Source organism: Piliocolobus tephrosceles, chromosome 1, assembly GCF_002776525.5.
Source record: "Piliocolobus tephrosceles isolate RC106 chromosome 1, ASM277652v3, whole genome shotgun sequence".
In the NCBI taxonomy this organism is placed as follows: domain Eukaryota; kingdom Metazoa; phylum Chordata; class Mammalia; order Primates; family Cercopithecidae; genus Piliocolobus; species Piliocolobus tephrosceles.
The window spans coordinates 120,546,222-120,572,402 of record NC_045434.1 but is presented as its reverse complement, the minus strand read 5'-3'; the positions used below and the strand labels follow the sequence as shown (position 1 = coordinate 120,572,402).

The 26,181-nt window shown below is 34.8% G+C and overlaps 1 protein-coding gene across 3 annotated transcripts in view; it reads left to right on the top strand.

Annotated features, from left to right (window-relative positions):
• Nucleotides 1-26,181, top strand: part of SLC30A7 (solute carrier family 30 member 7) — a 100,376-nt gene that overhangs the window by 9,296 nt on the left and 64,899 nt on the right. For all 3 annotated transcript variants that reach the window (XR_002726189.3, XM_023191320.2, XM_023191319.2), the window contains exons 3-8: nt 1,588-1,701; nt 5,819-5,906; nt 6,859-6,985; nt 8,413-8,556; nt 13,132-13,182; nt 16,760-16,895. Coding sequence is in view for 2 of the 3 variants with exons in the window: in XM_023191320.2 (XP_023047088.1) it covers nt 1,588-1,701; nt 5,819-5,906; nt 6,859-6,985; nt 8,413-8,556; nt 13,132-13,182; nt 16,760-16,895 (660 nt within the window). In the remaining variant the exon portion in view is untranslated. The remainder of the gene's footprint in view (nt 1-1,587; nt 1,702-5,818; nt 5,907-6,858; nt 6,986-8,412; nt 8,557-13,131; nt 13,183-16,759; nt 16,896-26,181) is intronic.

Below are 26,181 nucleotides of genomic sequence, written 5' to 3'. Positions count from 1 at the left end.
ATTCTGGCTTGAATAGTTTCTGAAGAAAAACATGCTATAAATTGTATTTTTATTTTTTTAATTTAATTTTTCTCTTTTTTCCCCTCTGGTTTTCTAAGATTTTTTTCTTTCTCTTTGGTGTTTAGTGATTTGTGAAGTGTTTAGGGTTTTTTTCCTTGCTTGGGATTCATTAATCTTCTTGGATCTGTGATTTATTTTCTTTTATGAATTTCAGAAAACTCTCAAACATTTTCTTTTTAAATGCTTTTCCTTTCTTTTTTTCTTTTCAGTTCCCGAGACTCTAAATACATATATTTTAGTATGCTCAACGTTTCCAGACTGGTTTGGGAAAGTTTGTATGTTTGTTTTCACTCCCTTTTCTCTTTGTGTTGCACTTTGTATAACTTCTTTTGACCTAACTGATTCTTTCTGTGTCCAGTCTGCTCAGAAGCCCATGACTGTTATTACTCCATATTGTAATTTTACAAAAAATTATCATTTCCATTATATTATTTTATAGTTTTTATCTGCGGAAATTCTTCATTTGTTAATGAATTTTCTCTGATTTTATACCACATCCTTTGACATATTAATTGTATTTGTTTTAAAGTCCTATCTAATAGTTCCAACATCTGGGCCGTTTCTGGTTCTGTTGACTGTTGTAACTCTTAACAATGAGTCTCTTTTTTTTTTCTTGATTTTGTCATTGAGTGCTGGACATTGTTTAAAAGAATAATAGAGACTGTATATGTCTGGAAATAGGCACACCTATTTTTCTGCCTGGCCATTAATATGGGAGTTTTGAAACTATCTGGTCAATAGTTGAACTGGGTTTGAGCTGGGTTTTGTGTTTTGTTGTTGCTGATTTCAACAAATCACAGCCTTTAAATTTTTCAGTGGTTCCTAGTACTTTGTGATTAGTATTGCATTTGGAGTACTGGAGGATTTTTTCTGGGTCCTTGCTCCACTCTCAGCTTTTAGCAAGTTCTACACATATCTCTTTGTGCTCTCACTGGTAGTTTACCGTTCCCTGTACTTTATTCAAGGCTTGGTGGGGAGGGTAGGACTCGGTTCTCTTGTTGTATCTCTAGTCAGGCAAACCTGTGCACCTGAGTGTCAGGGTGAGTATTAATGATCCTGCAGCTCTCCCTGTCTCTCAGCCTATCCCCACTGTCCTCAGCCTGGTATCAAAAGGGAGGAGCAGGATACTCAACAATAGCAGACCTTTGCGTTGTTAAGATCCTGGGTGCAAGTAGGTATCAGCCTCGTCCCAGTAGTAGATGGCTTTTTTTTCCTACCACTCTTTCAGTGGCAGCTGACCTTTGCAGGTGACCAAGGGGTGGTCACATTCCTACCCCTCACTCAGCAGCAGATGGTTTTGTTTCTGCCTCTCTCACAGCAGCTGGGCTTTTCCTTGTGCAGGAGGTATGAGGGTTTACTTTTTAGATATTTGAAATTTATCCTCAATAGCTATCTATATAGCATATTTAAATTGTTGTTTTAGATGGTTAATTCCTGATGAACAAAAGCTGAATCTTAGACTTTCAGAGAAGGATGCCTACTATTTGGTTTTTATTGTAATTTGTCAATGTGTTTGTTCTTTTCCAGCTTAGGCTTGATTTCCGACTCTTTTCACATGTTTTTCGATAGCACTGCCATTTTGGCTGGACTGGCAGCTTCTGTTATTTCAAAATGGAGAGATAATGATGCTTTCTCTTACGGGTAAGACTTTAAGAAAAAAATCCTTTTTATTGAAGTATAAGATATACACAAAAAAACACTAATGTTAAGCTCAGCGACTTGTTAAAAATTGAACACACGTATAACTTTTGAATCTTTGAAGTCCCCACTCAGGTGTCTTTGAATTCCTACCTCCCTAAGGATAACCACTTTCATAACTTCATGGATGAGTGTTTAAACAGTATATAATTGGAATCTACAGTAATTTGTTGAGATTACTACCATATAGAGGAATTTCTCAACTTTTTTTTGAAGAAGAAAGTTTTAATATATGAAAATAGGCATTTTTTTTTTTTTGCTTTTGCTTTTGCTTTTTTCTTTTTTAATGGGTATTTTGCTGTTGATTTATTTAAAATCATTTTCTAATATGGTTTTGTATTATCCTCTTTAGCCCTGCTTTTATGTAACAGTTCTTATATGCTTGCTGATTTGGACAATTAATCAAATGTTTGTAGGGTATCTTTATGCTGAAGGGACTACATTGGACCATCATAGAGGCATAATTTGATTTCCGCCACCTCTGATTAGAGGAAGCAATGGACTTTTTCATTATTTGATTACACTAAGTGTTTCCTTTTTTGAGTTCATAGAATATTTTGCAGTATAACTGTATATACGTGTAAGCAGAGCTCAGGATGCATACTCTGTTTCTTTCTCTTCCCCACTCTTTTGTCTTTTCTATTCCTTCTCTCTTCTTTCTTACTGATTCTTCCCCTCTGTCCTTTTCCTCCTCTTCTTTTCCTTTCCCCTGCGAGTGCTCTTTTACATTCTCTTCCTTCTTCATCTGTCTCATATTTTCTTTCTCTCACTCTTGTTCCCATCCTCATCCTCTTACTCTCTCTTATCTTCTCCTGAACTCCCTTTTCCTTCTCTTGTTCTTTGCCTCTTGTACTTGGGCTTGTGCTCATGATCTTTTTTTCTCTCTTCCTTCTTCTGTGCCCCTATACCTTTCCTGTCTTATTCTTTCTTTTCTTCTGCTTTTTTCCTCTACCTTTTAACCCTTTATCTCTTAGGCTCTGTCTCTCCTCCTCCTCTTCTATTAACTTCTTTAACTCTGTTTCTTTTTTGTCTCCCTTTCCAAGTCTCTCTTTCCTTCCTTCACTGATTCTCCTTCCCTGAGCTCTCCTTTTCCTGTGCAGTTTCTCACTCTCTCTCTGTCCTTTTTACATCCATCTTCTTACATGCACTCTCTTCGGCCTCTTGTTATGTTTTTTACTTTTGGTCCTTCACTACTCCCTCTTTCTCCCTGGCTTTGCTTCTTTCCTTTAGCAAGCACACACTGTTTCTTTCACATGTTCTTGTTCTTGTTCTCTTTAGATATTTATTGAGGGTTCATATGAGTCAAATACTTTTCTAGTTCTAATGATGTAAAAATGATCTAATAATGTAAAGACATGCCTCCTGCCTTGCAAGAACTTGTCTCTTGGGGAAACAGTTTAGTAAAAATATAATAATAGCTTTATATTGTGACAGTTGCTAAAAAGGAGATGTGAAGTTCTGTGGCAGAACTTGCTGATTTTAGTTATAACCAACGGATATGGTTATTTGTTTAATTAGAAAAAGTGAGCCAAAAAATACTAGTTGTGCATTTTATAATATAGAGCAGTAGATCCTGTGTATCTGTAAATTCAAACAGCCTGACAGCTCAGATAAGAATGCTTTTTATGGCATGATATTGGTGATTTGCAAATAATTTAAACAGTGGTTACTAAAAGATTCTTAAGTATATTTTATATTATTAAAGAAAGATTATATCCAAAGTTGTAATTTTTGTTGGAAAAATAGTAATCTATATTATATATCAGAAATCTAATTAGAATAGCTTATTCAACAATCTTTCTGAATAAACAGTAGCTGACTATTAAAAATTCTCAGTTCTTTAATGCTTAGAGTTTCTTTTGTTTCCAATTTAGAATGTATTGTCTCCTGCTCTAAAATGGTTTTTAGGAATAGCTTTGAATACCTTCAGTACCATAGCAGATTTTAATATTCAGCTTTAGCTAGTTGATATAAGAGAATAATATTCTTTCCACTTTTAATTTAATCCTGTCCTCTCCTTCTGTGTGTGTTTGTGTGTGTGTGTGTGTGTACCTATGTGTATGTTGTGTGTGTTTTCTTTTGGGAAAGATTAAAGAATAAAAGCTGGTACAATATTTAACACTATGAATAATTGGTATAGTAATAAGTAGCATCATTTGTAAACTACTGGTGGCAGTATATCAAAATGACACTGATTAATTCATGTTAAGCATGGAGTTGAATTCTCATAAAACCCTCCCAATTCAGGATAACCGCAGTAGCGGACTGACTCTGCAATAGAAGAGTTGGGGAATATGAGAGCAAGCAAGGACTCTTAAGTATTTCTTTAAATAAAAGTCATCTTTGTGTCTTGCCACACTCTTATTTTTTAAAGAGCAAAGCCAGCATAAAAGTAATATACATCCAGTAGGTAGATAGAAACGTACATATGTGCGTATATCCATATGTACCTATACTTAAATCTTTTCTATTTTTCTTCCAGGCTCAAGAATCTAAACACTAACCATACTTAAGTAGGCAACAGCACATTCATGAATTACATGTTCTCATGCTAAGACCTTCTCAATCTGTTAAGTAAACAGTTATTTGTAAAGGCAAGTGTGTTCAGTTTTCATGTGTTTTTGTTTTGAACCTACAACCAAGTTTAACAAATATATCTTAAACTCAAGCTAATTAAATCACTCCAACAGTTTATCTGAACTTAGGGAGCACACCTACTAAGCTAGGAATTAGAAAGAAAAAGGTGCCTGAAAAACATTCTTGCCTTTGATCTTGAAATCTGGTAGAACTCAAGCACAAAAGACTTTCAGTCAAGCATTAGTTATGGGACTACAAAGGTAGATTAAAAGAAAATACTTTTTACTTTTGGATAGTAACCCTGCTGATTTATTACATAAATTCCTAAGTGTAGGTTATGGAATGCTGGCTGCAAATTATTTGAATTTAATGAACTTTTCTCCAGAAAAAAAAAAAAAAAAATGTTTTGACAAGTAATATGTTATTTGAATGTGTTAGAAGATAGAAATATGCATTATTTCTGGGATAGAAATACATGCTATGTTGGAATGCACTTGACAGGACAAACTCCAAGATAACTTAATAGAGTACATTTTCAGGAATTCTCTTTAAAAATATTTTTATAGTAAAAATTGTATTACCTAGAAGTTAACATAGAAACCTAGGAAAAGCATGAGTTTTGATGCTCTCATTATATTGTTTAAGGACCAAAGTGGTTAACTGCTGTTAGCATCCTTTGAATGATATTTGAACATGTAAAAATGCTAAGTTAAAGTTGTTCCTGATTACTTTAACTAAGCCAGATATACCATATGGAAAAATAAAATCTTTCCCCAATGCTTCACACAGGTAGGAAGCAGAAAGCTTCAGAACTCCATGGAACAAAAGACAGGTATTTTAAAAATAGTTTAATTAGAATTATGTGAAGCTAAAATTGGTTCTAAAAATAGGTAATTGAAAGTTTATGCTAAATTTATTAATCTTAGAAAAAGTGTTAGAAATATAAATCTCAAGTTGTCCCTGGGATAAATCAGAAATAATTTTATTTTCCTTCAGATTAAAGCTCTACTTTTCAAAGATTTGAAAGCTAAAAGGTACAAAGCAGAAAGCATAAAGAGTTCTTAGAAAAAGAGAAATTAATAAGTTTAAAAAACCCCTTTTACCAGACCCTTTGTTTTACTTTTTATCTGTTAATCCTTCTTTGTTTGTCCACTTGTCTGGTTCTGTTTTTCCTTCTCCAGTAACAACTTGAGATTTAAATTTCTGTGAAAGGTCTTTCTAAAACTACTTACTCTTAAGAAAGTCTTTTGATTGGCTTGTAAAAATCTGTGTTTTGTGGCATTCTGCTTTTAAACAATTCATAATAATTCATTTCCTCATTTCTACTGTACATAAAATAAAATGCACTGTACTATAAACACTAGGACTTTGCTAACCACTTATAACCATATAATATGGTTTGGAATCTCTGAATGTATGTAATTTTATGATTTAATTTTTAAGAAATAACAAGAATTAAGTTATTGACTTTGTTCCTCTTTAGGTATGTTAGAGCGGAAGTTCTGGCTGGCTTTGTCAATGGCCTATTTTTGATCTTCACTGCTTTTTTTATTTTCTCAGAAGGAGTTGAGGTATAGTAGATAATGACTAAAGTCAATAAATTACATTTCTGTAATGAAAATGTTTATTAATTAAAGATATATAACAGAGCTTTTTCCGACTATTATTAAATATCGTGAACAATCTTGGATTAGATATTATGTGCGTACAAGAGGAACTTGCAAAATAGTTGGAAAATTAAATATATATGAATCTTCTTGGAATTGAAAACAATTAAATGATAATGCTTTACAAGTTATGGATGAAGTGTTAACACTATGAAATGTAGAGGTACAATCTGGATAGTGAGGTCAATAGGGAAGTATTTCTAAAGAAATTACAACCTGAGAGTTTTGCCAGTGAATCTTTAACATTTGGTGTATTTTTTTAAAAAGTAAGCAAATGTAAAGATTAGTGAACTTAAATGAAAGACAGTATTTTTTTTTTTTTATTTTTTTTAAGATGGAATCTCGCTCTGTTGCCCAGGCTGGAGTGTAGTGGCACGATCTTGGCTTACTGCAACCTCCGCCTCCTGGGTCTAAGCGATTCTCCTGCCTCAGCCTCCCGAGTAGGTTGGATTACAGGCACCCACCACCATGCCCAGCTAATTTTTTTTTTTTTTTTTAGTAGAGATGGGGTTTCACCATGTTGGTCAGGTTGGTCTTGAACTCCTGACCTCAGGTGATCCGCCTGCCTCAGCTTTCCAAAGTGCTGGGATTACATGAAAGGCAGCATTTTAAGATACCAAATAAGAACAAGTTTTGGACGAAATGTTTATGCTTTTAAACATTTATATTTATTGTAAAATAGTAATTGTTACTTTTTCTACAGTATGTGAGCACTGGTTTTATTTCTATGAACTGTTTTGGGAGGTGTTTTTAGTGCTTTTAATTCCAAAAATAACTGAAAGTGTTTAATATTGTCTTATGATTTTGTTAGTTGATCAATCAGAAATAATTTCTATACCATTTGTTTGTTTTCTAGAGAGCATTAGCCCCTCCGGATGTCCACCATGAGAGACTGCTACTTGTTTCCATTCTTGGGTTTGTGGTAAACCTAATAGGAATATTTGTTTTCAAACATGGAGGTCATGGACATTCTCATGGCTCTGGTATGATGGTTAGAACGCTTTGTTTCTGTGTTTTCTACTAGGTTTCTGTCATAATTATTTACTTGAGAGAATTGTTAATTTAGATTTCTGATAACAAAAGTAATATGTCAACAGACTATATGAATATCTTCCTGAGCTATCCCTTTCACTTCTTTATGCCCCTCCATCTCAGTGCCTTCTCAGAGCTGTGCTTGTTATCATGGATCCCACCAGACCGCAGTAACTTATCTTTTTAGTGTGATATCATTTATATAAGATGAACAAATATCGGAAAACCACAAAACAAATCTACTTGTCAAAAAGTTTTGTGTGGGCTGGGCACAGTGGCTTACACCTATAATCCCAGCACTTTGGGAGGCCAAGGCAGGTGGATCACTTGAATCCAGGAGTTTGAGACCAGCCTGGGCGATATGGCGAAACCCCATCTCTTCAGAAAAATACAAAATTAGCCAGGCATGCTAGGTGACAGAGCGAGACTCCATCTCAAAAAAAAAAAAAAAAAAACCAGGCATGGTGGCGTATGCCTGTAGTCTTAGCCACTCAGGAGGTTGAGATGGGAGAGTCACTTGAGCCCGGGAGGTGGAGGTTGCAGTGAGCCGAGATCGTGCCACTGCACTGCAACCTGACTGACAGAGCAAGACTCTGTCTTAAAAAAAAAAAAAAAGAGTGTGTGTTTATGAAATGTACTATGTAAATATGTCTTGGAGATCCTGATAGTCATGATTTTTTCATATGGTACAGTGCTGGATTTAATTTACTGGTATTTAGAATGTTTGTAAAAGTGATAAAAGACTTGGATAGCATCCACTCTTTTTCTGTCCTTTAGAATAGCTTGTATAAGATGCTTCTCGGTGGTTTAGTTGTTTTTAGGTATGCTGTGGAGAGAGGATTCTGCATTCTTTTGCATTTAGCTTTTTCTACCTGCTTTAATGTAATTTTACTGATTCTGTTACCAAGTGCAGCAACTTTCTTGTGTCTGCCTTAATGTGAGCATTTGCATGTGTCTTATTAATCTTTTAGTGTGTATAAGAGTACTTTGAAAACTTTAGGCCATGAATTTTGTCTTTGTTGTTTACTGCCTCATCTCCAGTGCCTAGAATAATTCCTATAATATAAAATGTTACAAATAAATATTTCTCAAACGAATGAATAACATTATCTGACCTCTTTGGATATATCTGTATACTTCCAGTCAGTACTTATTTTCATTTCCAGTAATGTCTGTTACTTTCCTCTATGCTTTCATTACCTTATGGTACTCCGTAGCAGGAACTTAGGATTGTTTTAATAAATCTATAACACTTTTTACAAGTAAATGTTTATTGAATTGATCTGAGTTTAGAGCTTATTCTTTGTACTAGTGTCAGTATAATTGTAACCATTTATATATTTTTACATACCTTCTGCCCTAACACTTTGTCTTCTAGGCCATGGACACAGTCATTCCCTCTTTAATGGTGCTCTAGATCAGGCACATGGCCATGTCGATCATTGCCATAGCCATGAAGTGAAACATGGTGCTGCACATAGCCATGATCATGCTCACGGACATGGACACTTTCATTCTCATGGTGAGTACAGCCTAAAGACAAATGGACAGCCTCCAAATAAACAAGAGTTTTGTGGATTACTTTTCCTAGTTGAAATAGTTTATTAAAAAGATACTCAATCAACTTCTTTTCTAATGAATCAGTCTAAATGGCTCCCAGGGCTAGTTTATTTTTTGTATAGTGTGAAATTAACTCAGTATAAGGCAGTGGATGCTAGCTTTTTTTCCAGGGGGTATATCATAATACAGTGCCACTCTCTTATGTATTTATTTTTAATTTTTGTGGGTACATAGTAGGTATATATATTTATGGGTTACATGAGACATTTTGGTACAGGCATGTAATACATAGTAATCACATAAGGGTAAATGGGGTTTCCATCCCCTCAACCATTTATCATGTGTTAAAATCAATCCAGTTATACTCTTAGTTATTTTAAAATGTGCAGTGAAATTGCAATTTGACAATAGTCACTCTGTACTAGGTCGTATTCATTCAACTATTTTTTTGTACTCATTAGCCATCCCCCCTTTCCTCCCCCCAAATGCCACTATTTTAAATGAGTGTTAGTGAATGAGGAGCAATTGCATTTTAGGAAATGAAAATCATAATTTTTTAAGCATCATGAGGCCTTTTGTGCTATATTGGCTTATAAAAATATGGTAGAGGTTTTCAGTTTTTCACATTTGTATTATAATTTTTGATGTCTGTTACCTGATGTTTACCTCTATATTTGTTTTAGAAATCTTTGGATGCTTACTTTTATAGCATTAGGTACTAACTTATGAGGTGTTTATCAACTTAATATTTTATTTTGAATTATATTTTACATAGTTTATAAAGTGTAGGTTAATAGAAGCTGCTTGGGTGACACAATTTGATTACTCTCAATAGAGTGTATCCTTAAGTATTATCTTGTATTGGCCGAGCGCGGTGGCTCACACCTGTAATCCCACTACTTTGGGAGGCCGAGGCGGGTGGATCACCTGAGGTCTGGAGTTTGAGACCAGCCTGACAACGTGCAGAAACCCCGTCTCTACCAAAAATACAAAATTAGCCGGGCGTAGTGGCACATGCCTATAATCCCACCTACTCCAGAGGCTGAGGCAGGAGAATGATTTGAACTCCGGAGGCAGAGGTTACTGTGAGCCGAGATCGCGCCATTGCACTCCAGCCTGGGCAACAAGAGCGAAACTCCGTCTCCAAAAAAAAAAAAGCATTATCTTGTATTTGCAACATAGACAGAATCCTAAAGCTTTATAATTGGAAATATGAAAGGGACCTTGGAGAGTGAGCCTTCTAAGCCCTTCGTTTTTCAGTCTTTGAAATTTTTCCATGAGGCAAGAAAATAGCTTGAATCCAGGAGGTGGAGGTTGCAGTGAGCTGATATCATGCTACTGCACTCCAGCCTGGACAACAGAGCTGTCTAAAAAAAAACTCTGTCTAAAAAAAAAAAAAAAATTCTAACTACTCTATTGAGATATGATTGACATTGACATATGGAAAGAGATAAATATTTGATGTATACAACTTGATGAGTTTGAGGTAAGTATGCACCCATGAAACCGTTACCATGATTTCTCCAGTAAACATATCCATTCCCACTGAAAGTTTCCTCCTACTCTCAATTCTCTTCCCTTCCCTTCCCTTCCCTTTCTTTCTTTCTTTCTTTCTCTCCTTCCTTCCTTCCTCCTTTTTCCTTTTCCTTTTCCCTTTCCCTTTTCCTTTCCTTTCCTTTCCTTTCCTTTCCTTTCCTTTCCTTTCCTTTCCTTTCCTTTCCTTTCCTTTCCTTTCCTTTCCTTTCCCTTTCCCTTTCCTCTTTCTTTCTTTCTTTCTTTCTTTCTTTCTTTCTTTCTTTCTTTCTTTCTTTCTTTCTTTCTTTCTTTCTTTCACTTTTGCAGTAAGAGCACTTAACATAAGATCTACACTCTTGGCAGATTTTTAAGTATACAATACAGTATTAGCTATGGGCACTATGCCATACAAATCCCTGGGACCTATTTATTTTGCACAACTGAAGCTTTGTACCCTTTGACTAATATTTCCCCATTTCCAGCTTCCTCCAGCCACTGGCAACCACTGTTCTATTCTCTATTTCTATGAGTTTGACTGTTTTAGATTCCTCATCAAAGTGGTATAAATGTAGTACTTGTCCTTCTGTGTCTGGCTTATTTCACTTAGCATAATGTCCTTCAGGATCACTCATGTGTCAGAATTAGAAGGATTTCTTTCTTTCTTTAAGAAAGAAATGATACTGAATGATATTCCGTGTATGTATATACCACATTGCTTTATCCATTCATCTGTTGATGGACATTTAGGTTGCTTCCATGGCTTGGCTATTGTGAATAATGCTGTAGTGAATATGGAAGTGCAGATATTTCTTTGAGATCTTGATTTCAGTTCTCATGGATATATACTCAGTTTGCTGATCATACGGTAGTTCTATTATTATTTTTTTGAGGACCCTCCATACTGTTTTCCATAGTATCTACACCAGTTTACATTGCCACTAGTAAAAGAAAAGGAAACAAGTGTTTTTATTGATACCTTATTGTGATTCTGATTTGCATTTCCCTGATGATTAGTGATGTTGAGCCTGATGGCCATTTGTATGTTTTCTCTGGAGAAATGTCTATTTGAGTCCTTTGGCCATTTATTATTTTCTTATTTTTTTAATAATTTTTTTATTTTTAATTTTTGTGGGTACTTAGTAGGTGTACATTCTTATTATTTATTTATTTATTTATTTTTGAGACAGAGTCTCACTCTGTCTCCCAGGCTGGAGTTCAGTGGTGCGATCTCGGCTCACTGCAACCTCTGCCTCCCCGGTTCAAGTGAATCTCCTGCCTCAGCCTCCCAAGTAGCTGGGATTACAGGCATGTGCCACCATGCCTAGCTAACTTTTTGTATTTTTAGTAGAGACGGGGTTTCACTGTGTTAGCCAGGATGGTCTCAATCTCCTGACCTTGTGATCCACCTGCTTTGGCCTCCCAAAGTGCTGGGATTACAGGTATGAACCACCACGCCCAACCAGTAGGTGTATATTCTTATGGGGTACATGAGATGTTTTGATACAGGAATGCAGTGTGAAATAATCACATCACGGAGATGAGGTATCCTTCTCAGGCATTTATCCTTTGTGTTACAAACAATCCAGTTATACTCTTTTAGTTATTTTGAAAGGTACAATTATTATTGACTGTAGTCACCCTGTTGTCCTATCAAATAGTAGATCTTATTCATTCTTTCTTTCTTTTTTTTTGTACCCATTAACTATCCCCTCTACCCCCGCAGCACCACACTACCCTTCCCAGCCTCTGATAACCATCCTTCTACTCTCTGCATCCATGAGTTCAATTGTTTTGAATTTTTATACTCCACAATAAGTGAGAACATGCAATGTTCTGTGACTCTTTGACCATTTTAAAATCAGGTTATTTATTTACTTTGCTGTTGATTGTGAGTTCTGTATATATTTTATCAGATACATAGTTTGCAAATATTTTCTGTCATTCTGTAAGTTGCTTTTTCATTTTGTTATTTGATTCCTTTGCCTTGCAGAAGCTTTTTAATTTGATGTAATCCTACTTGTCTATTTTTGCCTGTTGCCTGTGTCAGTCTCTAAAATATGCTGTATTTTTATAACAGTTACACTGGCATGCTTTAAAACCTTACTTTTCCAACTTTTTTGCTCCCATGCATCCCAAAATAATGTTGAAAAATTGCACATCTCTCACACTTTTGGCTATCAGCTGGATTTTTCAGGGTAGCTACTTCTTCATTCCCACACAGCAGTACAATATCTAGATAGGAAATATTATATGGTGTTATGCTTTTATATTTCTTTGTTACATTATTGCAGAACATTGTTACAGTGCTCTATAAAAGCTGTACTGATAAGGTACTGTGCTGTGGGCCGTGAACAAATGATGATAGCAGGTACTTTGTTAGTTGTGATTAGAAAGCTTGTCAGTCTTCCTGATAATCTGTTTATACAAATATTGCTCATCTTTTGCCTTGTTTTCCTGTATTTTTCTGCTTTAATGTTAAAGCTGATTAGTAATTTTCAAGATATTTAAAGATAGAAATTATAGCATTTTTTTCATGATAAAGGCAAAATGAAAAAAATTATTTTTATCTCTTCTGTATCAAGAATTTGCCACATTAATCTAGGAGTTGTTGAAAAACTATTTACCATAGTCAAATTATCTTTCTATCCTGGCTTCATTTCTTGGACTTCATAACTTCAAGCAGTACATTTGGTTTTCTCTGAATTTTCCAGTTGTAAAAGTATTAAAAGATATTTTATGAATATTGGAAAATTTTCACAATGTTTTTAATTTCCTGTGCTTTTAATCTTTTTAATACAATAATTTCTGAAATACTCCATACCTTTGATGAATTTTAGAACTACCGCCACTAAATTTACCTCCACTCAATTATTTCATTACATTTTAAAAATAAATTTGTAAGTTTGATATGACTGTATAGCCATGCATTCTTCATGATACATTTGAGTGAAAAGGACTCTGAATTGTAAAAATTTGAATGAGGAATTGAAAACGTGTTTTAAAATAACTTAATTCTCTACAGATGGCCCCTCCTTAAAAGAAACAACAGGACCCAGCAGACAGATTTTACAAGGTATGACAAGCAATTTTTGTGTTTCTTAGTTTTTTGAAACTGCTTTTATAGTTTTGAAGTTTTAGTTGTCTGAAGTTTTCCTTTAAGAAAAATATATAACATAGTGTTTGTGTTTAGTGTTAGCCTTTCTAGTGATTATTTTTTATATACTATTAGATATATTAGCAGATATTCTTTTAATTATCACTTGACTGTTTTCTCTGATTTGATAATAAAAGCAAAATATTGAGCTGGGTGTAGTTGGCATGTCCCCACAATCCCAGCTACTCAGGAGGCTGAGGTGGGAGAATTGCTTGCGCCCAAGAGTTTGAGACCACCCTGGGGAACGTGCGAGACTCGCGTCTCAAAAGAAGAAGATTCGGAAACTATTCTGCTTAAATACAAGTAATACCCACACCCGTGACTATAAACATTGTATAGATGCTTCTTGATTTACTGTGGGGTTGTGTCCTAGTAAACTCGTGGTAAGTTGAAGATACTGTGGGTTGAAAATGCATTTAATACACCTAACCTACTGAACATCATAGTTTTGCCTTGCCTACCTTAAGTGTGCTCAGAACACTTGCATTAGCCTACAGTTGGGCAAAATCATCTAACACAAAGCCTATTTTGTAACAAAGTGTTGAATATCATGTCATTTATTTAATACAGTCCACTGTAGAGTAAAATATCAGTTGTTTATCCTTGTGATTGCGTGGCTGACTGGCAGCTGCTGCCTGCTGTTGCTGCCCAGCATCATGAGAGATGATCATAGCACATTATTGCTAGCCCAGGAAAAGATCAAAATTCAAAATTTGAAGTATAGTTTCTATTGAATGCATACTGCTTTCGCACCCTCATGAAGCCAAATAGTCACAAGTTGATCCTTTTAAGTCAAGGATTGTCTGTAGTAGTATATTTGCTTTTACAGGATTATTGCATAGTTTTTCCAAGAATAATATTTAATATGGTTTTATGTTGTGGGAAAATTTAGAGCTAAAAATTTAATGCAAAGTGAGAACTCCATCATATTTGTAGGCCATCAATAGCTAATACCTGTAGGAGCTTACATGTTGTGTAAAATTGTATATTACAAAGTTTTACAAGCCAGAGAACATCAATCCTGTCTATGAATTATATTAGTTTTTGTTTTGTTTTGTTTTTGTTGGGGGGGTGGTTATGAACCAATCTCTGGCTCTGAGTTTCCATTTAGACTTTATTGTCAGGGTTTCCTAATTCCCAGCTATCTACTTGCCTTTATTAACTTTTGACTTCCGTCTGACTTTCTGGATGGCTTCTTATCCAATCTCAACTACACATATTTTTCTTCACTATTTCTTTATATAACTCTCGTTTTTTATTTTTCACTGTGAATATATTCCTTCATACTGAGAAATTTATTTTCAGAAGGCTTAAATGTGTCTTCCAAGCACAAGTTTTCCATTTACAAAATATGAAATTGTTTTAGAGTAACATTTGCTGAAATAGCGTATAATCATGCATATTTGACGCATCTGTATCAAGTAGTATAAATTAGCCTTGATAATAAGAATTTAATTTTGAAAGTCATCACAAGTTGGAGGAAAGGAAGTTAGATTTGCCTTCCTAATTCTCTTTTATATAAGTTATTATGAAAATAAGTTTATATTTTCTGAATATTTATCAATTTATGGTGGCTGAAGAGCCCAGTAAATAGCTGAAGAACAGAGATAACTAGCTGGCATTAAAAACTTCTTGTAAAATGACCAGGTAGATAGATACTCATACATGAAAAACTTGAATTAATTAAGGTTTTCAATTATTTGCTACATTTTGACCCCTGGCTTACTAAGGTTTTGGGGGGTTAGGTTATCAGTATCCTACCACATCTTCTAAGACTTTTAACTTTGTATAAGTTAAACATCCTTGTTTATATTTCTTTCTTAGTGACTTTTTTCTTAAACAGTTTATATAGTAAGAAGGGCTTCGGTAGTTTTAATGTGACACTTACTAATAAAACCAGTTTTCAGGTTAGAAGCCAGGGACTTTCCAGTCTAAGGAAAATCAAGAACAAATCATTATTTTCTTTTTCCTTTCATGTTTAGAGTTATTTTCATTTTGTATTCTACCAAAACACTGATTAAAGGATATAAAGGTTTAAAAGCATGTGTCATACATAAGAGTTTGTAGTTAGGGACCTTCAATCTGCTTTGATGTGTACTTTTTTTTCCAGTTTTAGTTTTAAAAGTTAACGTGGCCCCAACATTATTAACCTATTTAATTTACTGCTATTTGAAATACCTAACAGGAACTGAATATTCTATAAGTATGACAAAAATCTGTATATCTATAAGTATGTCTGTAAGTATGGCAAAATTCTTTTGTTTTGGAAAAATTTTTAAGAGAGTTGTTCTTAAAGAACTGTTCTTTTTGAAGAAGAGTTATAATAATAAACTGTATATAAATGAAAAGTTATATGTAGGCAGTGAGGGATGATTTATATTTAATATAATATTTGATATAAATTTCCATCAGTGGCAGATAAAATGAAGTATAATTTCCCAGAACACAAGATTTGATTTGACTCATTAGCAGTCAATTTGTAAGTTTTGAGAACATTTCTTGAATTTAAGTTTGTATTTCTATACCTCCAAATAATTATAGTTCACCTTTTTTTGTGCAGTGAATACTAAAAACGAAAACTCAAGTATTTCTCAACTAGATACGTGCTTTTTATGCATTAACTATTTCTTTTCAGATAGGGCAGGTGATGGTATTGAAGAATGTTCTATTTTTAGCAAGACATGGTTGAAGTTTAAAAGAATGTTTTGCTATGTAGAGATTTTGTATTAAAGATCTAAATGTTGAATAATTTGTCTTAGTTGAGTTTTTTCAGAAAATATTGTACATAAATCTTGACATCTTAAATGGTTTTCTGGGCAACTTTGACTTACTAAATGTCTAAGTTCTTAGAATATCGGTATAACATCAGTATCCTACCAATTTAATATTATTAAAAGTTCAACATGTATTTTATATTTATGTAAAAATATTGAAATTTGCGCCTGCTTTCACATCACCTCTGAGTATAGTATGTAACCAATTTAGATAGAGCTTTTAGAATAATTAATAAGTGTAACAGGATAAGTTATGGTTTATAGGAAATTATAGTCCCAAATGGTAATAATTTTAATCACCAGCAGAGGGCTCTGTATGTACGTATATCTATAGTTAAAATGTTTCTTGACCAGTTCTTTTAGCCTAATGCAGTTTCCTTCCCATAACAAATGATTGACTTTTGGACTCCTTTTAGCCAGAGGTGAATGTTCACAAATAATTTTTAAAATCAACTTACTTCTCTACTTCATTTATATCATTAAGAAAAAGTATGATTTACCAGTCAGTTATTTCAACCCCTGTTGATTTGAAACAGAAAAATTGACTTTAATTCATAAATTTACTATTACATGGTTACTAAATGGTGAATATACATGCTTACTTATTTTTGAAATTGGTGTCTAGTTTTTTGTATATAAAATTAAGAGTATAGCTCTAGGATATATTTTTATTTTAAATTAACCAAAAGACTGTTTTGATTTTTATGATGGTTTATTTCTAGGTGTATTTTTACATATCCTAGCAGATACTCTTGGAAGTATTGGTGTAATTGCCTCTGCCATCATGATGCAAAATTTTGGTCTGATGATAGCAGATCCTATCTGTTCAATTCTTATAGCCATTCTTATAGTTGTAAGGTAAGTGTTATTGTTACTTTCAAGTATTAAAGTGAGACCATGAGATAAATATGTTACTTAAATTATAGATCTAAAATACAAATAATTAGGTAATTATGTTGATTTTCCTTTGCTTGCTTTTTTTTTTTTTTTTTGGAGATAGAGTCTCTCTCTGTCACCCAGACTGGAGTGCAGTGGCATGATCTCGGCTCACAGCCATCTCCGCCTCCTGGGTTCAAGCGATTCTTCTGCCTCAGCCTCCCTAGTAACTGGGATTGCAGGCACCCGCAACCGGCTGTACCTTAGTGCCCAGCTAATTTTTGTATTTTTAGTGGAAATGGGGTTTCACCATGTTGGCCAGGCTGGTCTCAAACTCTTGACCTCAGGTGATCCACCTGCTTCAGCCTCCCAAAGCGCTGGGATTACAGGAATGAGCCACCGCGCCCAGCCAGATACTCTTTTCATCTTCATATGTTTTCTGTGTTTGCCATGTATTTCTTACCTAGAGTTTGATGTTTCTTTTTGATATTTGGCAGTTAAACTTTTTGGGCATAATTCAAATCAGTAGTAATTTTCTTGAATCCAACATTACATCTATAGAATAAAATAATGGAAATATAAAATATGTTCACTATAGTTAGTGTATTAATTCTTTGACATCTGCATCTTACATTATTAAATGCAAAAGAATATCAAAGTCTCCTCTGCTAGAACCATTTTTATTCATAAAGTCACATTATCATTGTAGAAGTCTTGTAAAAGTGCTACCTGAAATGAATTATGTCTGTCTTCCCATCTAGCTTACAAAATTCTTGAGGCAGCATCTGCCTCCTAGCTCTTTATCTTTCTATTGCCTACTATAGTGCCAATGTATATGGAAAGATGTATATGTATAGGTGTATAAATTCTCAATAAATATTTGCTGAATTAGATTGTACAGTTGTTATCTTTTAAGTTTAACTCATCCTGAGATACATTTTATTATTGGTCTAATGTTTATAATGATAAAACAATATATTCCATTATTTTAAAGTCTTCAGTTATTTAAAAATTTACATATACACTGTATATGTCTTGACTGGACTATTTTTATTTTTTCATTGTAATTTTACTGTCAGGAAAACTTTTATAATGATGACAAAGATCTGCTGGAGGCCAGACTCAAGATTTTTATAGCTCATAGTTTATTAGAATAGATTTAATAGAATATGATGAAATCATAATGTAAGATGAGTCAGAAATGGAGATTTTTTTAAAGCTTCTGCCTAAAAAAATAGGATATACATTTTAAACATACAGATGATTTTTAAATTTTTTCTAATTATTTGAACAGAGAAATAACTCTGCTACATAAAAGTCTGTTATAGGCTCTGCACAGTAGCTTACACCTATAATTCCAGCACTTTGGCTACTTGGGATGCTGAGGCAGGAGGATCTCTTGAGCCCAGGAGTTTGAGGCTGCAGATAGCTATGATGGTGCTCCTGCATTCCAGCCTGGGTGACAGAGTAAGATCCTGTCTCTATATAAAAAGGAAAATAAAAGGATTTCATAAAGTTTGAAATGCCTTTTCTTCTTCTTTGGAAATCTTACTGTACCTTCTTGAAATTTCAACTTAGATGTCCCATGTTCTGTGAAATCTGACTTTTGGTAATTTATTCACTGTTACAACTATATCTCTTTATTTGTGCTTTTAGTGTTCATTTAACTGCTTATAATACTTCTTAGAGTAGAATCTTAATATTCACTTTTGTTTGTCTCCACTCTTACTATTCTAATTCTGGCTACAATTATGTCTTGCCTGGAAAACTGTAACAATCTCAAGGTTGACCGACCTTTCTCTCTCCCTCTAAACACTTCACATTGGCTAAAATTATCTTTTGTTAATAAGGATTATATTACATATAAAAATTATTTAAATCCTTTAATGACTCTTACCCTTAGGATAGAGTCCAAACTCCTTAACAGGCTTCATGATATATAACCCTTGTTGGTCTCTCTCATACTTCTCAATTCATACTTTGCTCTTCAGCCACAGTAAATTAGTTTTAGTTCCCTGAGTATGTTATCAGCTCTCCGGATTCTGGGCTTTGCTCATCTTTCCTCTATTCAGAATACTCTTATACTTCATGTCTTCCTTGCCACACCCCCACCCCTTCCCACAGTTACTCATCCTTTAGATAAGATTCAGTTTAAATGGCATTTCTTTGGGAAGCATTTCCTGATTCTCTACCTCCCAGGTTTGGTTAAGTGTACGTATAGCACCTTATACTGTAGTACCCTTTTCATGGCATTTACTTACCATAGCCTGTTTGTTATTGCCCTCGAGCTCCATTAGGGCAAATTGTTTTTTCATTGTTTTAGTCAGCACCTAATTCTCCCTGGTGAAAAAAAAAATATATATATATTGGTACACTTTGAATTTGAATCAAAATAAATTTGTGGGTTTTTTTCAACCTCAGAGAATTACTTTAATTCCAAATTGGGAATTCTTACTTTGTTCTGTTCTCACTCATTTATTCCTCTAATATAAATAAATAAACACACACAGACACACAAAGTAAACTTGTTTTACTGAATATGACACACATTAAGAAAACTGCACAAATCATCTTCACTAAATATTAAGTAGGCCTCTCGCCTACTTAATCTTAGGATCTTCACTGTCTTGATCCTATATTATAATAGGGGAGTGAGACAACAAACAAATTGATAAATTAGACTGCTCAAATGCCAAATAGTTACTTGTATTGTGTAGATTTAAGATAGGATTATATGATAGTGACTGAGTTGCCACTTTAAATTGAGTAGGTCTGGAAGACTTCTGAAGAAGGGGCCTTTAACATGAGATCTTATTGTCGTAAGAAAAGCTTATCAGAGGAATAACATTCTAGTCTAGGGATCAGTTGGTACAAAAGCCTTGTGGTGAAAGCAGCTTTGATACTGAAAGGAGGCCAGTGTGGCTGAAGCATAGGGAGTAAGAGGAGAGTGGTTTGAGATAAAGTTGGAGAAATAGACTGGGGAAGACTACCTAGGGTTAGGAGTTTGGATTTTATTCCAAGTGCAGTGGGACACAATACGGATATTCATTTTAAAAAATGATTTTGGCTGCTTTGTGGATAATAGATTATAAGGGGGCACAAGTGAGAACAGGCAGACCAGCTAGAAGGCTATTATGTTAAAGTGGACCAGGTGAGAGGCCATGGTGTCTTGGTCTTAGGTACTAACCTTGGAAATGGAGAGACACAGAGAAGTTAGAAAATGCTTTGGGGTATAGCTAACAAGATTTGCTTGAGAATATAAATGTATGGGTTAGGGCTGAGTGAAAGAGGGGAATTAAGGATAGTTTCTAGAGTTTTTATCTGGGCAGCTGAGTGAATGAGGTGTCATTACTGAAAGAGAGGGGACTGGAAGAAAGGTAATGTTTTTGTTTTTAAAGGGGACTGTAGATCAAAAGTTCTGTTTTGGATGAAGTTTGAGATCTCTCAGACATTGATATGGAGATTTCAGGTAGACAGAGAGTGTACAAATAGGCATTCTTGGGAGCAGCCAACTGAAGAGAAAGGGTTGAAAATAGTCCACACCTGGATTTAAAGTCATGGAGTGGCATTCATCTGGCATCAGAATTCATCTAGCATGAATGCCACTATTCCCACCCCTTCTGTTTTCCTGGAAAAGATCCCTCAGTATGGTACTCCTGCCTGCTAAAACTGATTTAGTGTCAGGGGCCCTTTCAATATAGTGCTTCAAGCGACTACAGTTAGCCAACTACAGTTGGCTTCCAAGGTAAAACTTATTTGTCATCCTTGTCTAGGTCCTACTGACCTACTTATAAACTTCTTTGTAACTTACATAAATACATAGTTTCAGGTCATATAATTGGATTCCTTTTTGTTATTGTTAAGCTTTAATATTTTTATTATTTGCTCTTGTTTTTCTGATATGCAAAGTAATACATATGTGTTAGTCATTTCTTGCATTGCTATAAAGATACACCTGAGACTGGGTAGTCTATAAAGAAGAGAGATCGTATTGGCTCACAGTTCTGTAGGCGTTACAGAAAGCATAGTGCTGGTGTCTGCTTAGCTCCTGGGGAGGCCTCAGGAAGCTTACAGTCATGGTGGAAGGTGAAGGCAGAGCAGGCATGTAGCATCATGAGAGAAAGAGAGAGAAACAGATATGGGGAGAAGATGCCACACATTTTTAAATGACTAAATCTCGAAAGAACTCACTTACTATTGTGAAGACAGCACCAAGTCATGAGGGATCTATCCCCATGATCCAAACACCTCCCACCAGGCCCCACCTCCAGCATTGGGGATTACAATTCAATATGAGATTTGGGCAGGCACACATATCTAAACTATATCAACATTCTTATTGTAAAAATTTCAAACATTACTGAAATGTATAACTTACCTGTTGAAAGGTTCTCATAATCCCACCCTTTGAAGATAACAGAAAAGTTTCATGTATCTTAAAATTCAACAAATGTTTTAGTACCCATTCTGTGCCAGGCAGTGAACAACATGGGCAAATGGCCTACCTTCATGGAGATTACATTTTGATATGGAGACAGTCAGTAAAGCAAATGAACATGCAAATAGATAATGGACTGCCAGTTGGTGACAAATGCCATAGAGTAGGCCAAGAAGATACTATTTTAGAAGGGCTTGGAAAGTCTTCTGCATAGGGTAATATTGGAACATAGACTAAATGGTGGCGGAGAAGGACATAGGACTGTTCAGAGGAAGAATATCCCTGGTGAGAGAACTTCAAGTATAAATACACTGAGGCAGGAGCATGCCAGATATGAGGATGACAAGAAGGGCAGTGTAACTGGAGTGCAATGAGCAGGGCAGAGAGTGGTAGATACATGTTTATATATATGCATCTCTGGAGTTCAGGGAGCAGGTTGGGGTGGAAGATAGAAATTTGGGTGTCATCAGATTATATATGTTACTTAAAGCCATATTTAATACACAGTTTGCCCTGAGACTGAGTATTGATAGAGGAGGGGAGGCCTGAGAACTGAGCCCTGGGGGTGGTCAGGAGGCAGGTGCAACCAAGAAGAGTAAAGTGGAGTGACCAGCGAGGTGGAAAGAAAGACACAACCATTTGTTGTTTCAGAAGGCTTGTAAAGAAACCTGTTAAACAGGAAGAACTAATCAACTCTGCTAAACGCTGCTGGGACTAAGAAGAGTGATGAGAGTGAAAGCCTGATCAGACAGAGTAACTTCAAGAGAGAATGGGAGGGGAGGAAATGGAGATGGCAACTAAGTCAACTCCTTTTCAAAACCTTTCGCTGTGAAGGGGAGCAGTGTGATTGCCTGGCAGCACAGAGGGCCCATTTGAGGTTTGTGGTCATGAATTTAAAGTGAAAACAACCAGAATAGTTGTATGTTTTTCTTCAGTCTTGTTCAGCTACTTGGTAAGAGGTATGGAATAGACAGAGAGTTGGATTTAACAGGTTTGGGGTTTTGTCAGGTGAGTACTAACAGTGAGAAAGGGGCAAGGCAGGGATTAGAGTGGTGAGAAATTAAGATTTAAAGGTCATTGATACATGCTTAAAAAAAAGTGTTAGGTTCAGTGGTCTAATCCACTTAGTGGCCTAAGATAGGGTCAGTCTAATCCACTGACCCTGTCTTCCCTGTTTGGGAAGAAGTATTAAGAGCAGAGGTATTAGGGGAAGTGATCCAGAAATAAGAAGGGTTGTTCAGATTATGAGATGCTTGGAATTGAGATCTTAAGGCCTAAGGTGTGATTATAGGGGCAGAAGATAGCTTAGCATATAGAGACCCGGTGTTGGGTGGATTGCTCACATGGATAATTTAAATCAAGAATAATGAAAAGAGTAGAGGTGGAAAGATAATAATCCCATTACCAAATTTTTCAGTGACTGAAGGGGGACAATCAAGAATTGCAACCCTGATAATCAAGATGGGTAGAGGATGGAATGATCTAATGGCATGGGCCTTAAGGAAACTGTGCCGTAGGGAAGAAGTAGCAGGAACTGTGATATATAGGGGTAGTGACAAGCAAGAAGGACATCTGCCTCACCACAAGCCCCAACAGTACTGGAGTGTAGGAGAGTCAGCATGTCTTAATCGTGCTCTAGGGAAGACAGTACCCTCCGTTGGTGGTCAGTTTTCAGGCAGAGCATGAACATGCTATATGGCTATTTAGAGAAGAGGCTGAGGATTTAATGAAATTGCATATTTAAAAGTAGCTTTTTAAAATTATGGTAATTATGTTGACAAACTTGATAAAGTATAGAAAAATATAAGGAAAAAACTACCTTAAGAGACCCATGTTAGTATATTTGTCAGTTTTCTTTTGGATTTTTTCTTTTATTCTGAGATTCTTTCGTTTTGTTTTATTTTGTTTTTCATAATATTTTTGTTTATATTATGCATATGACATTCTTTGTAAGAAAATTTTTGATAGTTTTCTGATTATAAAATATGATCATGGTAGAAAATTTTGAAAATACTGGAAAGCATATGAAGTAAAGAAAAACTAGGATCACAACACGCAGAGGTCGCATAACCACTATTAGCAGTATTTCTTTACAATCATTTTTAGGCATATTTTTAAAAAATTATTGAACTTCTACTATATGTAGATTGTTAAGCTTGGTCAACATCAGAGAGCTTTCACAGGTTTCAGATGAAAGATAATAGTATAGTCATTATTTTAAGTCAATATTAAGTTTTGGATGACTAAGTTGTCAGCAAAGGCTTAAATTCAATGGTAATAAATGACAACAAGGTACAGAGAAACAAGTAAGAAAAATTCTTTTAAAAGGTCTGTGTCTAAACTATACATTTATCTTTACATGTATGAGGGAGAGATTTTATATAGAGAGGGAGGGTGTGTGTGTGTGTGCACGTGCACATGGGTGTACACACCAGATCCCAATCAGCAGCACATATAGAGAATATATTTCCCAGAATGTTAATTGGCCCCCTATGGGTCGTGTAATTTTAAAATTGTGTCTCTTGCCTAATTTCTCTATGTTAAGTCAGCATTTTTGACTTAGACCTTAAAAAAGCATAAGTTTTTTAATGGAAGTCAGTTAAGAAGTAGCTCCAAAGTACAAAATAAAGAAATTCTACCCTTTTTTTTCTTTTAAAAAAGAAAACAAACTGAATTTATTTAAATGTACACCTGATAATGAACTATTTGCAAGGAGATCGCTCTGAGATGTTTTTCAAATTGGTAAAAATTTGCCTGATTTTAGGAAATAGTGAAAACTCTTAAAAAAATCAACTGAATAGAGTATAAAGAAGTATTTTTCCCTACCATTAATTTTTATATATTCAGTATTTGCAGTTCATCAATAGCAAGAGAAATAGTGGCACTCCTTATATATTCTCTGGGTCTACTGGTGCTCAGTTGAAAACGTGCCATGGAAATACACGTCTCTCCCTTCTAGGTTGCCCAGTGTTCCATTTTCACTTCCACAGTGAAAGTGATTTCTTAGAAAAAGACAGTTTTTTTTTTTTTTTTCCAACATTTTCTATACAGACAAAGGGTAATAATAAATTTTGGGGTAAAACTGAGTTGTGTTGTGAAGAATTTTATTTCCCAATGAAAAACAGGAGAATGAATATAATGTAAGAGTGTGATTTTTTTTATTTTCTGAAAATATGGTTCCTATAAGAGCTTTCAGAGTAGTTCTGCTCCTTTTTTCCCTAAGGGGAGTTGGGATAGAAGATGAATTCATAACTTAGAATGCAGAAATCTGAACAATTAGTTGTAGCTTTGAATTTGACTGCGATTTAGAAATGAGGCAATTTACTTAGATCTGTAGCTTGATTTTTTTTTATTCACTTAAATGAAAGGGTTACCTATGCATGATGGATAATTATAAAACTAAGCAGGATATAGAAATATACTTTGTTGCTGGTGTGGTATTTCTGAAGCCTTGCTAGTTTTTTTTTTTAAATCAATTTTCTGCAACTCACCAGTTACCATCTTGTGGTACTTTGTACTTTTTTAATGTATATAGCATAAAATCATTTGTAAGTACAAAGAAAAGCTTTTTAACTAAAAGAAAGTCTTTTTGTTAGGTCTAAAAAGTTTTAAAATAGTAGCTTAATTTTAGAGGAAACAAATTTTTAGAGGCAAACTAAGGTACAGACTTTAGAAATGATAAATAATGGTGTGTATAAAATAGAATATGTACTAATGGAAACAAAATGATAAACTTGAAATTCTAAATTATAAGAGATCATCATTGTTAATGAAGACAGGATTTAGACCCTATACTGATTTTGATAAATCTTGTTGATTTCATATTTAAATAGAGAGAGTAGAATAGAATAAATTTGTGGCCTGTATGAAGTAAAAGGTAAGCATTTTTGTTTTTTTAATATGTAGAAAGTTACTATATGACACATTCTGGAGATTTTACTTTTTTCAAAATTGTTTTTGGGTGTTCCCTAACAATTTCCTTTGTGGTTTGCCTTTCAAGTGGTTATAATTTGTGAACTATTACTTTTGGGGACTAAGATAAAGGTAAGCAGTTTGCCAAGATTTTAACTTGCTGCTTGTATATGTGGCTGTATTGTAAAATTGAACATATGGGAACATTATTGCATAGTTATTGTATTCTTTAATCATATATAAAACCATCATGGTAAGAACATTTATAAAAACTGATTTGTCTAACAGCCTTTCTTTCTTTCTTTCTTTTTTTTTTGAGATGGAGTCTTGCTCTGTCGCCCGGGCTGGAGTGCAGTGGCCGGATCTCAGCTCACTGCAAGCTCCGCCTCCTGGTTTTACGCCATTCTCCTGCCTCAGCCTCCCGAGTAGCTGGGACTACAGGCGCCCGCCACCTCGCCCGGCTAGTTTTTTGTATTTTTTAGTAGAGACGGGGTTTCGGGTTTCACAGTGTTAGCCAGGATGGTCTCGATCTCCTGACCTCGTGATCCGCCCGTCTCGGCCTCCCAAAGTGCTGGGATTACAGGCTTGAGCCACCGCGCCCGGCCCAGCCTTTCTTAATAGGGAAAGAATACCTTAATACTATAAAGCCTCAATTTGTATGGAATTATTAACTTCTTACCTATTACCTAAATAATTACAGTTATGTATTATCCTTGGGGGAATTGAGAAATAGTCGCTAAGATCATTTTCTGTGTTCATTGGTTCAGATGAGAAACCCTAGTTAAGAAAGGCTGGCAGAAGGTTTTATAATATGGAAAGAACACACTGAACATAGTAATGGTAAACAAAATTTTGAACTTAAGAACCTAATTATGTAAGAATATCATTTAGCAAAAATTCAGTAGTTTTTATTGAAAC